The sequence below is a fragment of the Myotis yumanensis genome, unplaced genomic scaffold (assembly GCF_028538775.1).
Source record: "Myotis yumanensis isolate MYYU_CA2020_CCGP unplaced genomic scaffold, mMyoYum1.0.hap1 SCAF_8, whole genome shotgun sequence".
In the NCBI taxonomy this organism is placed as follows: domain Eukaryota; kingdom Metazoa; phylum Chordata; class Mammalia; order Chiroptera; family Vespertilionidae; genus Myotis; species Myotis yumanensis.
The window spans coordinates 3,857,385-3,875,169 of record NW_027223759.1 but is presented as its reverse complement, the minus strand read 5'-3'; the positions used below and the strand labels follow the sequence as shown (position 1 = coordinate 3,875,169).

General features: G+C 46.9%; 1 protein-coding gene across 1 annotated transcript; it reads left to right on the top strand.

The window, feature by feature from the left end:
• The first annotated feature begins 1,359 nt into the window (after positions 1–1,359).
• CAVIN2 (caveolae associated protein 2) lies at positions 1,360–15,148 on the top strand. Its single transcript, XM_070421725.1, has 2 exons — positions 1,360–2,120; positions 12,757–15,148. The coding sequence occupies exons 1-2, from the start codon at positions 1,638–1,640 to the stop codon at positions 13,552–13,554; spliced, it is 1,281 nt and encodes a 426-aa protein (XP_070277826.1). The 5' UTR covers positions 1,360–1,637; the 3' UTR covers positions 13,555–15,148.
• The last annotated feature ends 2,637 nt before the right edge of the window (positions 15,149–17,785 follow it).

The window sequence follows — 17,785 nt, the reverse complement described above, 5'->3', positions numbered from 1 at the left end:
TCTGTGGCCTCTGTGAATAGCTTTAACTCCTCTCTCTAACCAACAGGTATACCCACTGCGGGCAGGTCTTAGAACCTGCTGTATTATATCCTCTGGACAGTTCGTCCATCATGGGACTGAACAGAGAGCAGAAACTCACCAATGTGACAACGAATGACCCCTGACTGACGGGCTCGTGTGCAGGCCTTGCCGTTGAAGAATGGCCCTTTTCCATGATCAATCCCCGAACACCAGGCGCTGGTATTTGTGCTTCTCACAATTGTTCATCGAAGGCCTATGACCAAGTTCCTGCTGAAAGCGCTTTCGAAGGCTGAACGCATTTAAAACCGATCCAAGCATGGAAAGTGGTCTTAGGGAATAAGGCCCACTCCCCGGGGGGCGGGGGAGGCGGGCGGGCCGGCTGGGAACAGGTGTGCCACTTCGCTGCACAGGATGGGAATGTCAGACAGGAGCACTTTAGAAACTGCAACTCACCCGCCTGGCAGCCCCTTCTGGGCACGTGTCAATGGGTGCCTGGCAGAGGGGGCACCTGAGAAGGTCTCTCAGCAGGGACTAAACCATTTCAAACAAACGGGCATGGGAGGCTCTTAAAGAGACCAGGCTTTATTTACTGGGGGAGCTCGAGGGGTTCCTCTTTCAATTTTACTTCCCAAAAGAAACTATATTTTTAAAAATATGTTTTTATTGATTTCAGAGAGCAAGAGAGAGGGAAAGAGAAATAGAAGCATCAATGATGAGAGAGAATCATGAAACATCTGCCTCCTGCTCAACCCACACTGGGGATGGAGCCCGCATCCCGGTCATGTGCCCTGACTGGGAATTGAACTGTGACCTCCTGGCTCATAGGTCGATGATGCTCAACCACTGAGCCACACCACCCAGCTGGGCAACGTTACATGCTTTAACATCCTTGAGGTTCAGTCTCTTTTGACTTATCTTGCATCCCCAATTACAAAAAGAACTTCTGAAGAAGAACTGGGCGGCTTTCCTGGGTGTTAGCAGGGTCCCTTCCGTCCCTTCAGACACTAAAAACGAACAACACAAGCTGGGCTGCAAGCACCCTTCACACTTGACCCCTCCCGTCTCCTTGGACACCAGGCGTTCTGCAGTCCATCCGTCAGGTCTAGGGCAAGTGCAAACAATACTTTCCGTTAGAATAACTTGTATTCAGGAAAGAGGGAAAAAAAAAAAAACAGAACAGCCGCTCTGTTGCATCTGTAGCATAGCAGCCAGGGACAAGTTTACCAGCGCTGGCCAACTGGAGGCGGGGAGCTGGCCGGGGAGCTGTTTTCCCCGCCCCTAGATGAAGTCATGACTGAAATATGGCATTCAACTTCTTTTTAAAAGGGAAGAGGAGTCGGAAAGAAAGCTAGCCCTGCAGGAAAGCGAGGAAGTGTGTGCACACCTCTGATCCCTGAGTGGCTCTGCTCCGACCTTCGCCTCCCACTGGGTGGGGCGGGCTTTTAAGAGCAGCTGGGGTGCAGGCCCCGGTCAGTGGAGCCGGGTGGCCTGTCTGCACCTCTCCCGGCTGGAGCACGCTGCTCTGAGCGAGCTCCAAGCGGCCGGCCTAGCTCTGCGCCCCTCGCCACCGTCCACCCGGAGCAAGAAGAGGGACCTCCCTGCCCACCTGCCCGGCCATGGAGGAGGACGCTGCCCACGCCGCCAAGTCCCAGCACCCGGGCTCCGAGCTGCGGCCGGAGAAGCCGGCCAGCCCCAGCCCGGCGCCCTCGTCCACGCCCAGCCCCAGCCTGCACCTGGGCAGCACGGACGAGGCCCTCCGGGACCACGCGCAGGTGAACGCGGTCACGGTGCTCACGCTCCTGGACAAGCTGGTGAAGATGATGGACGTGGTGCAGGAGAACCAGCACAAGATGGAGCAGCGGCAGGTCAGCCTGGAGGGCTCGGTGAAGGGCATCCAGAACGACCTGACCAAGCTCTCCAAGTACCAGGCCTCCACGGGCAACACGGTGAGCAAGCTGCTGGACAAGTCCCGCAAGGTGAGCGCGCACACGCGCGCCGTCCGCGAGCGCCTGGAGCGGCAGTGCGCGCAGGTGAAGCGGCTGGAGAGCAACCACGCCCAGCTCCTGCGGCGCAACCACTTCAAAGTGCTCATCTTCCAGGTCAGTGCCCCCCCCACCCCCAGCCCCGCAGCTGCCACTGCTCGGCATTCCTGAGCTCAACGGCCTGGCTCTCGCCATCTGTCCATCTGTCCATCTGTCCTGTCCGTCAGGGCGCAGACACACAGGCATTGTCCCCGTCCGCCTTCAGCAGGCGAAGGGGAGCTCTGCACACACAGGTGCACTTTCCCAGGTCCCTGCGGCCCACGCGCAAGGCCGATGCCCAGGTCAGTAGGGCGGGGTCACTTATGGGGACACCTGCATGGCCTCCATCCAGGTCGGGAAGGTGAGCAGGGGCCGCGCCCCAGTCAAACCCATGTGTCTCCCTCATATGAACCGGGCGCTGGCTGCAGCTGCCAGCAGGACAGGCCAAGTCGTTCAGTGGCTGTTTATTAACTCTTTGTGCAAATGAGCTAAGCATGCGGGGTTTTCGTTTGTTTGGGGGGGGGTTGTTGTTGTTTTTTAAATCAAAAAGTTAAACTCATAGCCCTGTAAAGCCTCCCTGTGTCCAGAGGCTACCAGTGTTGTGGGGACTAAGCAAGGACTGAAGGCTGATTCCAGTCGAGTTGACTAGCCTCGTCCTTCCAGGACTCTTCTGGCCAAAGCGATCTTGCTGAGCTCTTTCCTAGCAAACGACGCACTAGCAGTACCGAGCAGAGCTCCTCACAGACACCCCAGATGTGCCTCTCGTTGCGCAGAGACACAACTGCAGTGAAATGAAAGCAGTGTGATCAGTTCTAGTCACAAAGCCTCGTCTGGAGTATTTGCTGTTTCCAATACTTGCCTGGGGATAAAAAGGCCACTTGGATTTTTTTAAGGCATCAATGATGCAACGAATGTAGCAAGAGGCTATCTAGGGACAGGGAGACTGCGTGGGCCGTGGTTCCGCCAGGCGGTGGGCACTTGCGAATCCCAGGGCAGCCCTGCTACTGCCGGAAGCCTTCCTCCCAGTGGAACCCTGCCAGCTGGGACCCCAGGAAGCAATGGCCGTCCCTCCCTGCCCCAGGGCTGCCTCCTTGTAACCCAGTGAATAGGGGAGGATTTCAAAGCCCTGGAGAGGAGAGGCTGTGCCCGGCTGTCTGATTGTGAAAGGCACACAGAAGGGCCTTCATCTCCCAAGAGAGATTTGGAAATGGGGCTTGAGACCAAGGGAGCCTTCTTTTCCTAAACGAATCCGCTCTGCCAAGTCAGAGCCTAAGCCTCCTCCTCCCCACCAACACCCCCCCGCCCCCCCCCCTCCCCCCCGCAAAGGACAGGCTCATCCGGCTGCTTCATTGTCCTCCCCAAACCGCACTTGCTGTTCTAAAGCTTCAGGCAGCTGACCTCCTCCTATACCTTTCAGGCTTTTTGCAGCTAGAAGTTTTTTTTAGCTTTTAATGCAAATGGAATAGCTTTTCATGCACCAAATAAACGGAAGAGATACCGTAACTGTTATCTTTCTTAAGCCATATAAGATCCTTCATTTATTAGCCCAAAAGGCAGTAGAAATCTTCCCTCTGGAAGCATTGCTAAGTTAAATCCTCATCTCCACACAAAACTAAACATGTACAGACCTGTTAGAGGAACTCTCCCTCCTTCCTGTATGAATCAAAGAGAAGAACTCTTGACCTAGCCCTCGGCTCGGGAGGAAAAACACAAGTATTTATCTAGTCGAGGAAAAACACGATTTGTAGGGATCGGGTTTTGTTTTGATTTGCCACGGACATCTGTAGATGTTTGTGGCCGGGGGGGGGGGGGGGGGGGGTTGTACGGAGAAGATATGTGACTAAAAACTGGAGAGAATTCTAAACCTGACATTTAGACAAACCATCGTTGGGGAACTTAGAGACACAGGCTGCTGCTGAGGCCTGGCCGTGGCCTCCTGTTCCGTCACCTTGGGTTGACAGGTGCGAGATTGCAGCCAGAACGGGAAGAAATTCTCCGCATAGTGAGTGAAAGGTGAGACTGGGCGCTCAAGACCTAGGGGGAAGCGAAGAGAAGCCAAGGCAGTGGCTTAGGCTCCACTCCGGGCCTCTTAGCAGGCAGCCCCCAAGGACACTTAGTTTTGAAAAGAGCCGTGTAGGAGGCAAGGAAAGGGGCCTTTCTTAAGCCAGGAAGATCCTTTCTTAGCCTAAAGGATATTCGCCATCTCAGCTCTCAAGGCGTCACCTGATGGTTATTTAAAGAAACAAATGCGAGTGCAGCTCCTCCTGGAAGGGTTGCTCTTACTCTTGATCCTTCTTAAAGCGAAGGTTTCTAGAGGAGTAATTATGCCCGTGGATAAAACAATAGCTGTGTTAGAGAGTGCTTTAGCTTAGGGGCTGAGAAGGTCCATTTTGCCATCAGAGGCCGGTTCAAATCCTAGTTTCCCCCCTTGCCAACTGTGTGCAGGGTTTATAGCTTCTCCAGGCTTGTGTCCTCATCTGTGCACTGAGAATATTAATAAGAGCAAAGAACGTTTAAGCCCTTAGTAAGCCCTGCCTGCACTACTAAGCGCTTTCCTGGGCGTTATCTCCCTTCCCCCAGTTACCCATGAGGATGTGAAGACATTTCTATCTCGTCTAAAGTTATTTATGAAGCCAGTGATGAAGCTGGGGTTGGACTGATTCCCAAGTGTGTGCTCTTCAACACACATGCTCCCTCCTCCTCGCTCTCTCCAGGGTGAGGAGTCCAGGAAATCACCCTTAAAATGGCCAGTGACCGGCCTGGTGAAAGGAGAAAGCAGCTCTGCCTGGGTGGCTTTGAAATGCATTTGCAGGGAAAGCTACACTTTTGCTTGGTTAGAAATGTGCTCCTTATCAACCAAACCCTTGTGTGCATATGTGCATAACCCATGGCCACAGACAATAGGGTGGTAAAGGCCTGGGGGGGGGAGGGGCGAGCTGGGAAAGGTCATTGGGGGGAAGGGGACATCTGTAATATTTTCAACAATAAAGATTTTTTTTTAAATAAAAATAATACAAATAAATAATAATAATTAATAAATATGCCTCTTGAGTAAAAACTGACCCTACCCTACCCAGGATCTTGAAACAGCTATGCTGATGCTTTTTCAGTTGAGACTTATTAAAAGTCACACACACACACACACACACACACACACACACACTCCCTACCATACATTGTATGACAACCACCATGTTGAAATCAGTACCATGTCACCACCGCTCCATACAAGCAAAGGACCTGCCCATAGAGCCTTCCCCACACGGACCCTCTTGGCAGCAGCCCCGTCTGCACCGTGTGGCAGAGGTCCTGTTCCCTAGATCTGCAGAGAGGGCAGAGGGCGGGTAAGGTACCAGAGCCCCCTCATATCTTTACGTGATTGTTGTCACTTCCAGTCAGCTGAACGGTATGCTGGTCTTTCCTGGACTGCATCCGTTGGTTTTCTAGTTTCCGACCAAAGAGTTCATGTGAAAATAAAAAAGGAGAGCAGGGAAAGGAAAGCTGTTGCTGACGTGAGGTACCTGGTGCTGTGGTAGCAGTTCTCAACCTGTGGGTCGCGACCCCTGAAAATACATCCTGCATATCAGATATTTACATGACGATTCATAACAGTAGCAACATTACAGTTATGAAGTAGCAACGAAAATAATTTTATGGTTGGGGGTCACCACAACATGAGGAACTGTATGAAAGGGTCAAGGCATTAGGAAGGTTGAGAACCACTGGAAGATCACGTGTCTAGTCTGTCGGTTCCTGTTATGTCCTCCCAAATCTACAGGTGCTTCTGGGTTGGCTGGTTGGTTGGTGGGTTGGACCTAGATGCTCACACATTTGCATTGTCTAAAATTCCAAACTTGGTCCTCAATGTATCCCGCTTAAATCATGTCATTTGTTTATTTAAACCTGTGAATTTACATGTTAAGCCTCTCAGGCCTTAGCCATTACCTCAGATTATAAACCAGGAGTATCTAAAACTGGACAAAATTCATTTTCCTTTAAGCAATAAAGGAAATTGTCAGATCCTTGTTAAACTTAGCAGCTTTCCTTTCTACATTTCTATAGGATCAATGTTCAAATTCAAAGTACTGTGACAGGATCCAGGACAAGCGAAATGAAACCCAGAGGGGTTGCTGACCAAAAAGCAAACGCTAAAGACTAATAAGGCTAATTCTTCACCTGTAAGGCAGGCTAGCTTTTTACTAAAAAAAATAGAATTTCTATGGAAAGTCAGTGAATATGCAGTTAAGAGGAAATTTTCTCTGTTGATTGAAGGGACTAGAATTTCATAGGTAACTGACCCTGCCTGAGGGTGCGAGGCCCACTGATGGCCTCTTAAGGGGTTAGTTGATGATTATTTGAAAAAGCAGTTCGGGAATTATTTCAAATCCAGCAAAGAAAATGAGAGTCCTCATGGACAGCTTACACTTTCATCCACATAACATTGTGAAACTGGGTGAAAAGAGTAGAGGTCAGGTACTTGCTGTGGATACATTCGTGGAGAATCAAGCCCTTAAATGTGTTCAAATATTCACCTTTTGGGTTCCTTCCATGAGATCAGAATTTTAGAAAGGCGCTAAAAGGGTAGCGCCTTCGGACTGTTTTTAAATGGATTTTTTTTAAAAGACTGTACTCCTTTTTCTACCCAAAGCCACTGTTCTGCAAACTGCAATTCAGACTTAGAAGAAACAGGGACCCGGATCATAAAAAACACCTTTTATATGACAACGTGTGATGTTTATATCACATTGATTAATGTTCCCATAATGGAATATTGGTTTCAATATGCCACTTACCCAGTGCCCTTTAGTCTATGAGATAAACAAAATACCGGTTCTTATTGTTATTGTTTACACTTATTGAATGTCTGCCCTCCCTCAGGCACTTTATGGGAATAACTGATTATTGTTGGTATTTCTTCCAAAGAATCATGACTTTCATGTATTAAATGACTAAGCTCCCAGATGTGGCCTTGCCAAGTAAGCGATGCGCCTTCTGCTGTTTTGTAATCTACGTGTGTTTGAATGGAGTGAAAAGGGTTCCACATGCAGCTCAGGTCTCAGGGTTTGGATTCTTGCATGAAACAAAAGGTGGTTGGCATCAGGATACTATGGGATGGCTTCCATCGTTTGTTAACTATTTTTCATGGTATTTAGGTTAATGTCACAGAATCGGATATTTTAGAGCTGGAAAGCACCTTCATAACCATTTAGTTTAACCTCATTTTATATCACAGAGGCAAAGTAACTGGACAGGTTTCATTGTATTAACAGTAGAAATTATAGAGCTGAATTGTGAAATCAGTAGAAACAAACACTCTAATCCCACTAGGGCAAAGTTCACGTTCACTGGGCTCTCTACGCCAACTTTTCAATAATTCAGTGTGATTTGGTTTTGCTTTGTCTTATGTGTTTTTGGTGTGTAACAAAGAACACCTAACCAGCGTGATCTTAAAAAAGAATTGAACCCTTGATAACACTGAAAGCTAATGAAACTTTTAAATCCTCCCGAATGTGAAGACTGCTCGGGGATTGGAAGTAATGCTTTTTATTCTTATGACTTGCCGCTCCCACCAGCCGCTGCCTTCGGGGTGCAGTTCTAATCAATGCTTTATCCACTTGGCAATCTATACCTCAGCAACACGAATCGGAGAGAGCCATCAATGTGGAAAAGAGACCCATAAATCAGAATGTCAGGTGGGCATAGTTCCATTTTAATAACTAGTATTTAGAGATTATTGGATAAAACATTTCATGGACATAAATTTATGATCCTCATATCCCTCCAAGATGCCACCACATCCCGGTGGGACGATGACAGTCTTTGTTATTGTCTTCTAACAACAGGGGTGATAAGCTAGTGACAGGAGAGCAAGCCGCCGGCTTGTCTCTCTTTATTCAAGCTTTAAAGGACTTACTGTGGCCTCCTTTTCGAATGCTAGTCATAGAATCTCCTTGTCTTTGAAAGTGTCCATAGCTGTATACATGTGCAAAGATTCACTTCCACGCGTTCCAACCCAAAAAGTACCTCGCGTGTCGGCAACTTTCTCTATGTTGATGTCTATATGCACAACTGGAATTATTAGTTCAAAAGAATTAATATAAACAGCAAACAAGCGGAAGTACAAGGAAAAATGCCGCTGCTCAAGAGCTCTCTCCACTCTTTTTCTCTTTCGAGCGTGTCACTCGTGTCTGTTTGAAGTGTTCTGTTTCACTCTTCCTTCCTTTGAACTATTCCTGAGGGGTTTTGTGAAACATCAGAACCAGGAGCAGGTCCTCAGTGGAGCCTGGGTATCTTTTTGAAAATGAGTCTGTAGGGCAAATAGTCGGCTGGGTACAACTTCCGAAGGAAGCAATGCAGCTCCCAAGGGATTCTTAATGCCACTCAAAGGGATCACAACCCTAGCAGGTATGTGGGCAGCATAAGGCAGCAGTGACAGAACTGAAGGTGTATATCTGATCTGATCATCCCCCTTGAAAAAGCCAACCATCTTAGAATCTTCCAAGAGAGTAGATCAAAGACGTTATGACCAGAGGCCAAAGGCAGAAGTGTCACCTCCCCTGTCGGAGGTGAGATATCAAGTGTGTCCCTGAGGTGTGCGTGTCCTGAGCTAGGCACGTGTGCAGGTGAGACTGGGCACCTGGGGGTCTTTGCAGTGACAGAGGAGCCACTGTCCGAGGTTCAAGTTGAATTTCCATCACAACAGTCACTTCACATTAAATACCAGGCATGCATTTACCAAAGAATGGAGCTTTTTAAGAGTGTCAGTATTGTGCTGCTTCTACACAAACATCATGGGAAGGTGAGGCCTACATGTGCTTGCACATTCACCTATTCCTGCGAGAAAAGGAAAAGCAAAGGGCTCACCTTCAGAGCGATGCCTTAAGAAGCCACAAAATAAATACTGTCCAGTAGACAGAACGCCAAGTGCGGCTCGAGTAGTTAAAGTGACAGCAGAAGCCTAGCAGATAGCCAAGAAGACATAGCTCACTGGGTTCCAGCCGCAGGAAGACGCAACCAGCCCATTCTGGATTATGTCTGTTCCTGCTGCGTTTATTTTCACAGTTGGCACCAAAGAGCACTTGTATAAATTTCCCTGGCATCGCGTAAAAGAATTCAGTTGCGTTTCCAACTATCTCTTAACTGCCCTCAGCTCTGCAGTGTGAACCTGCCACAGGTCATTTCTGAATCACACGATCACGCCCTTTGCTCAAACCGTCCTCAAAGGACCCATAAGGAGAGATATGAGTAAAGCTCAACCATGCTTTTTTAATAATAACATTTACATTGAAGAAAAAATGCAAAATTATTAGTTGAATTCTTTTAGAAGTCCGGTTACTGGGTCTACCTGTCGTTGAGGTTGAAGAAAAGAAAGCTGGCAGGGCAATCCTTTGGTTACCATGGGAGATTATACACATGCACCTCTTCTCGTGGAGCCAAGGCTAATTTTGAGTTTTCCACCTGCATGTCTGCCGTCTTCACTAAGGTATATATATATATATAATTTCAGGGAGGGAGGAAGGGAGAGGGAGATGGGAGATAGAAACATCAATGATGAGAGAGAATCATTGATCAGTGGCCTCCTACACGCCCCCAACTGGGGATCAAGCCTGCAACCCAGGCATGTGGCCTTGACTGGAATTGAACCCGGGACCCTTCAGTCCGTAGGCTAACACTCTATCCACTGAGCCAAACCAGCTAGAGCCACTAAGGACTCTTAATAACATTTCCCTGAGCTCTTGGTTTCTTCCTTTTCTTCAAGCAACCCCTGTCAAAGCATCCCAACCCTCTTGGCAAACCCCACAAATAATCTCTCTTGTGGACGAAGCATCAAAGCCCTGGCTACTTCTGCAGGCTGCCCCTCGCTCAGTCACACTCGTCCTCTGCGAATAAAACCCTTCTTACAAATGGCAACCCTGCTCTCCTCATGCCTCAGGTTCTCCTCGTTTCCCAGCCACAGCCGCAGTCAGCACACTTCCTTCTAGACTCAGAGCAGGCCCATACTTTCGCAGGCTTCTACTCTCAGGGCTGTCTTAGAAAGCCATACCCAACAGGCACTCCTTCAACAAATAGCTGTTGAGCTGCCAGGAACTATTCCTAGTCACTGGGGCATAACAGTGAACAACAGACAACAATTCCACCTTCATGGGGAGTACATGCCAATGAAACAGAGGGAGTTGAGACTTGAAACATGGGAACGTTGCTCTCTGTAAAAGTCCATGTCATAAATGATTTGTGGGAATCCCATCCTCCTTTTATTTTTTAACTTTGTCTTTTATACGGTGTTCCTGACATTTTTTTCATCCTCACCCAAGGATATTTTTCCATTGATTTTTAGAGAGAGTGGAACAGAGAGGGAAAGACAGAGAAAAATATCGATGTGAGAGGAACACATTGATCGGTTGCCTCCTGCACACACTTTGACCAGGGCCCAGGCTGGGGAGGAGCCTGCAACTTGCCCTTGACCGGAATCCAAACCAGGAACCCTTCGGTCCACAGGCCAGTGCTCTATCCATTGAGCCAAACTGGCTAGGCCCTGACAATTCAAAATGGGAAGGTGTGGATGAAAGAATGTGAAGGGATCATCCAAAAACCATATATACATACCACATAGACACAGAGGACTATGCGGCAATAGCCATAGGGAAACGGAGGTTGGGGGGAGGTGCAAGTGGGCAAAGGGTGGGGGGAAATGGGGATGGAAAGAGACTTTGCTTGGGTCAATGGGCACATGATACAGTGTGCAGATGATGTTTCATTGAGTTGTACACTTGAGACCTATATGGTTTTTCTAACCAGTGTTACCCTAATAAATTCAATTTTAAAAAATGGGTGGGTGTGGAGAAAGCTTTAGGAAATGGAATTGTGACTTCTTCACTCTACCAAGGATTCTATTTAACCAGGCAATTCTGCTCTCTACCTCTACCCAGGACTTTCCCCTTTGTTTCTAACCAGTTTAGGAAGGGCTCAACATTCTTGTCCAGGAAGCCCTGTTTAATAATAGAGGCTTGATAAGCTACACTTGGCTTCAGTATATGTGTGTAAGGGGGAGACACAGGGCTGTGTCTTCGCAGAGAGTACCATAATTATACCATTCAGTGGTAATAAGGAGAGGGATTTTTAATTTTTTCTTTATCAAAACTTTGTTCATTTAGTCTTTGTAGCAAGAAGTTAAAGAATATGTAGGCTCACTCTTAGAGCATGTTTCTGATTATAATGTCAATTTTTCAAAATTGCAAAATGAGAAAGGAAGTTCTTACTGTTAACATGAACGTTGCATGAAGGTTAGATCCCAGACAGACTTCTAAAGTCACTAAATCTCGTTATTTTTCACACTGAACATGTACTGGGCAGTCCACAATATAACCAGGTAACATCACGGCTTTGGTGGAAGCAGGTGGTATGGGCTCTGGCGCCGGGCCCACCTTGGCCTTCTTGCAGAGCCCCTAGTGTCCCTAGAAGTACAGTCCAGAGGCTGCTAATCTAGGTCAGATTCTCCCGTTCATGTCTGGAAGAAACCGAGACCCAATGAGATAAAGTTATTTGCCACAAGTCACACACCATTTAGCAGTACAGCAAGGACTGGGATTCAGACTTCCGGTCACACGCTCTTTCTACTGTGCTGTTTCTTTTCATGAAAATGCGAAGGCACTTGGTTGGGTCTTGTTTTCCAATATTCAAATAAAAATATAAAAATCAAAGAGATTTCCATGCTGAGTAGTCCAAGTCTGTCTACATTCAAATCTCCCCACTTAGCAACACTGGCGAGCCAATCCCCTTGCCCTGTGGAGGCAGGTGCCCAGGCTCTGCCCCCTGAGACATGGCAGGGGCAGGTCTTTGCCTGCGTGCCTAGAAGCTGGAGAGAGAGGTGTACTGGGCATAATGTGTTGGGGTGGGGGTGGGGGGGGGAGTCCTGAGCTTCTCTCCTTACTCTTAGCTCTAGGTGGGGGCTGAAGCATTCTTGTCCAGGAAACCCTGTTTAACAATAGAGGCTTGATAAGCTACCCTTGGCATCATAATTCCCCTTCACTACTCTAAATATGGTTCTAGTGTGCCACCTCCCCTTTTTAATGCCCACAAAGGATATACTAAACCCCAAGGTTTTGTGAGTGGGTGCCCAGGAGGGCTGGCCCTTGCTTCCCTTACTCTAAAATTATGTTTTTCCTCAGAAAAACTAGAGTGCACTTGGAACAGACGCCAAGGTTGGCCATATCTTTACTTCTGGCTGCTAGTTGGGGAGGAAACCTGGTCAAGGCTTTACATGGGGTCTCACACTTGAGGACTTCCTGGTTTCTCTCCCCTGCCCCCACCTTTTATCTTTCAACTTGACCGCCAGGCTCCTTCTCAGTGGGATATTGGCCGGAACGGAGCTGGGTAGGAGAGAAGTTCACAGTGACTTACTTTAGCTCCTTTATCGAGGCAGCTTCCTGGTCGATCTGAGCCACAGCCCACTTCCCTCTCTGCCTGTCACTGATAGAGCCCTTGCCAGAACCCTCCCAATCTTCCCCATGGGGAGCCCTTGGCCTTATCCAGCTTGAGGGGGGTGGGGGGGGGGGGCCTTAACCGATTTACAATTAACTCTTCATGTCCTGGAAAACTGAAGCCACAAACATTGGGTTTCTATCATGCCCAAAACTTAGAACACAGACATTACAGCCGCTCGGGCCTGTTGGGAAATGCATGACTAACATGAACTCTGCCTTGTCCGTCTCCGCAGGAAGAGCATGAGATCCCCGCCAGTGTGTTTGCCAAGGAGCCCGTGCCCAGCCCCAACGAAGGGAAGGAGGACCTCGCCGACGAGAACAAGTCTTTGGAGGAGACCTTGCACACGGTGGACCTCTCGTCAGAAGATGAGTTGGCCCACGACGAGGAGGCCCTGGAAGACAGCGCAGAGGAAAGTATGGGAGAGAGCAGAGCCGAGAAGATCAAGAGGTCCAGCCTCCGGAAGGTGGACAGCCTCAAGAAGGCCTTCTCCCGCCAGAACATCGAGAAGCAGATGAACAGGCTGGGGACAAAGATCGTGTCTGTGGAGAGGAGGGAGAAGATTAAGAAATCGTTCGCTTCCAACCACCAGAAAACATCCTCCGGGAAGAGCTCCCCCTTCAAGGTCTCCCCTCTCACTTTCGGGCGCAAGAAAATCCGAGAGGGGGAAAGCGCTGGGGAGAACGAGACCAAGTCCGAAGACGCGCCCAGCAATGAGCACGTGCCCAACGACCACGACCACGAGGGGAGCTCACTGGCCGAGGGCCTCTCCCAAGCATCCCTCTCCAGCGTCCTGGCCGAAGGGAAGGGGGCCGAGGGGGAGAGTGGGAGGGCAGCCTCGCGGGGGAGCAACTCTGGCATGGACAGCAACGTGGACTTGACCGTCGAGGTAGATGAGGAGTCACTGGTGGCCCGGGAACAGGCACAGAAGGTGCGCTATGAGGCCGGCTACGCGCTCAACTCCAAGGAGGCAGAGCGGTCGGAAGAGGAGGCCGCCCAGCCCCCGGTGCTGCAGGTGGGCCAGATGGCCTGAGCAGGAGGCCCACTGGGCCCAGCGGTGCCTTGCAGGCAGGTGGGAGCCTAGAACACGCGTCCACGCGCCTCCAGCGCTCCCCACTCACCACTGTGTTGTTGCCCATGCAGCAGCACACACGTGACCAAGATTCGCTATGAAGGCAGCCTGTCGGGGGCTCCATTTCTAATTTGCTCCTAGGTTCTGTTTCTGTAGGATTTTTCCAAGATTGCCCAGAAGACATGAAGCAGTTGAAAAACACTGATCAGGTTAGCTTAGTCAGAGAACCAGGGGCGCCTGAAGACACTAGTCATGAAAGGCGATTGATTTGGGGTCATTCCATAAGCTTGCTGCATAACGTACCAGTAGTACATGGAATTTCCACAGAACTCCGTGCATCTGTTAGTTATTTTTCAGGTGTGTGATATACGATATACATGTGTGTTTAAGCTAAAAGGGTAACTGCTTTTTTAAAAAAAGAAAACACATTTTTGAGAAGTAGAAGAAAAAATTCAGTTGACCATCCACTTAATGGAAACCATTATTTTCTTGAAAATAAAGTAAAAATTGTAATTTTAGCTAATGAAGTAAGACATGTAGGAAAATCAGGAATCTTAGAAAAAGAAAACTAGAAAATGATGTGGGAAAATAAGAAAAACAGGAACAAAGATGCCAAAGAAAATGAAGACACAGAGAGGAAAAAAGTATGTGCTTAAAAGTAGAATATTTACAACCTAAGTTCAAGTATTTCACTCTTTATAACAATACTAAAGAAGTTCATATATCTGGAATAATGTTATATTTTCACAATATTTTTATTTTCTAACATTTTCAAATAATATAAAGACATTTTACTGTGTTAAAGCTGTATTTTTTCTTAATATATAGAAGACATTGCAAATATTCCCCTGAAGAAACTCAAAAGGATGTTGTCTCTTTAACACTGGGAATGAACATAAATATTCGAAATTAATGAACGCATGCTGCCTTTTCTAGGAAGTTGGAAAATGCTAGTCTTTAATGTAATGTTTTCCAAATTTCAAACACTTGCACTCAAAATGTAATGTTGCTTTGTAGGATATGAAAATCAACAGGTTTAGGAAAGGGAGGGCTTCTGTTTGTCCCTTTTTTAGACATAATGATAATTTCATTCCGGGTCTTATTTTATTTATATGTCAATTCCACATCATTTTAGTATGTTTATTCACTTTTTAAAGCATGCTAGTATTTATATATATATATGCACATATATTCAGATAGGGAAATTTTTACTACTGCCTAACATTATACTAAAATGACGCTTTATTTTTAATTACAGAATGCTAATGTTTTGAGACTATTATGAAATTATAGTTTAAAGACAGGTAGCAGGGAGCAGTTCCCTGCCTTTAGATTTCGCCACTCACTATAAGTAGCCTTACAAATATAGCTAACCCAAGACAGTATTAACAAACTGCTTTGTCTTATAAAAGAGATAAGTTTAACAAATGTATTGATGGCATAACCTATGCAGCTATCCTTGTGTGTGCAATCATGTACCCCACGTATTAGACGGTTGGACTAACAGTTGCTGTGTTAAAGAAGACTGAATAAACCAAAAATGAAAAGTATATAACAGTGTCAGTTTGTTGGCAGAGCAATTTTAGAACAAGCAGAGAGAATTGATTTTTAAACTCTCCTCCAAATATAGCTGTAATGTTGATTGTTTCCGTCTTGATTTCCCCTATTAGCTCGGCTTTCTCTTCTCCCTGATCTCATTTAGAATCTGAGTCTCATTCTTCCAGTTTAACTTTCTTGACATCACCTTGCCAGCTCTGGGGAGCATGTGAATTGATTGCAGCTGCTTGATGAATTTGATATTTCCATCTGCATCTTTGCTGTTCGGTACCAGACCTCATAATACCTTAAAGTAGTCCTGCAAACACGAATGTATCGAGCTGTGCCTTCAGTTGATCCGCACAGATAAACCTTTGTCTGCTGCACTGTCATCCATCTGGTGGAAGACTTCCTTTCACTCCTGGCCCTCAGCAAGCCTGTTTCACCTTTACCAGGTTGCTATCACTTCTTGCTGCCAAAGAGTTGGAGGGTCCAGAGTTAATGTGGTGATTACATTTCCTTTTCCAAAAATGCGTATGTCGTGTAGTGAAAAACTACACTCAGGCATCTTTCTAGATTTTACCGACAAACAATTTACTCTATGCTCCACATTCGAAGCATTGAAATCCTCAGCAATAAACAGAGAATAAGGCCAGATAATTGTTGGAAAACACATACGTCAGGATTACAGAGAGGAGCCGTTGTGGAAGCAGAGCTGTTTCCTCTGTGTTATTGTTGAATTATTTGCATTCTGGTGAGGCTGCACAGTCCCCAAATTAGATATGTCTTCCCCCCGCCCAGCCACTAACCCACTTCTAACTCATGCGCCTGGAGCTCACGGGATTAGTCCCCCCCCCCAAAGGTTGGTTGTACATTAATAAGCACTGAGATCCATATCTTAGAAACATAATTCAGGAGCAAGAAACTTTATTACATGGATCACAAATCTCACAGAAATATAGCAAAGATGTCACTTTTCTACGAGATTTTACTTTTAAAATATATAGATATATATTTCAGCAGGAACATTTTTCTCTTTCCAATTAGGCATCCAGCCTGTGTCGGGATTTCTTTATACACAGGAAAATAAAAGACCCACACTAGGGCCAGTTCGGCATAAAATAAAGATTTTTTTTCACATGTATTGTGTGTTGAAAGCCCAGAATGTTTCTGCTTTTGGGCAAAAAAAATCAAGGTTTGAACCTCCTGCATTTCAGGCCAAGATCAGGACACCGGGAGCTCCTTGGACAGAGCCAAGCAGCTAGTGTTGGTAAAGGTTATATTGAAAGTCATTTCCTACATTAGGAGACTAATGCCCGGGCCCAGTTAATTCTTGCTTGAAAGTTTGTTTACTGCCCTCCAGCCCCGGTCTAAGTGGTTTTCTATTGGAGATTGAGAGCATGAGGCACCGAGGCGCAGGCAGCGATCATTATTAACAGTTCCATAGCAACCACCCTTCCTGTCCTAAACCCACGCTGACACCGCCAAGCTCCTCAGACGAAACTGGCGTCCTGACCTTGGTGTTGTGCTGGATCTGGGTGTCCAGATAAAGGCTTCTGCAGCCAGGAGCTCCTGCCTAAAGGGAACGGGCAGGCGCTCCCATTATTAAAGAGAGAGCCTTCTGATTTTTATTTTGAACATTGCATTGTCCTGCAGTATTTGAAGCACGGAAATCGTTCTTCACTCTCCACTCAAACTCCCCAATGAAGAAGCCAGATCTTTAGCAAAACAGCTTAATAGTCATACATTTAGACTTTTCGCCATAAAACCAATTCATTGAATATTTATTAAGCAATGCAACAATCTGTCTCTCCCATTGGCTAAAAATTCTTAGTCCCCAAAGCAGTAAGACACAAGCCTAGGGGAGAGGGAATATATATATATATATATATATATATATATATATATATATATTTGGTCAGTCCTCACCAGAGGATATTTTTCCATTGATTTTAGAGAGAGTGGAGGGGAAGGAGAGAGAGAGAGAGAGAGAAACATCAATGTGAGAGAGACGCATTGTTTGGTTGCCTCCTGCAGGGGCCTGACCAGGACTGGGGGTTGAGCCTGCAACCGAGGTATGTGCCCTTCACCAGAATCAGTCAGGGACCCTTCATTCCGCAGGCCAACGCCCTATCCACTGAGCCACACCAGCTCAGGTGGGAACCAACATTTTTTATAGCTTCTGTTACACCAGGCTGGGATCTCCAGTAGTCAGGTCCTATGTACCTACCACACGCTAGACATAAGCTCTATCTCATTTAATGAAACAAAGCCTATTAGAAAGGTGCTATTTTTGCACCTGAGACTTTTGACATTAATTTACTCCAACAAGTAAATGGGGGAGGGAGGGAACTCCAGAATTCTTAACCACTCTAGGTTCTCACTGATCATGTTATAATTTAACTATTTTTCCTTTGCTGGTCACAGAGTTAAAAGTCTTGCCCAAGTTCACGTAACTATTGAGTGCGAGAGTCAGTGCTCAACCCCAGTCTGAACGCCATGCTTTTGCCAAAACAGACTCCTAATTATGTCACCCAACTGTGCTCAACGAAGAATCACTTTACAAGCTCTTAGATGGTGTAGTATTACTTTGATTGTATCGCCCCTTAGACAGCAGGGTCACAGGTAGCCACGCTACATAAATGATTTTGGTGAC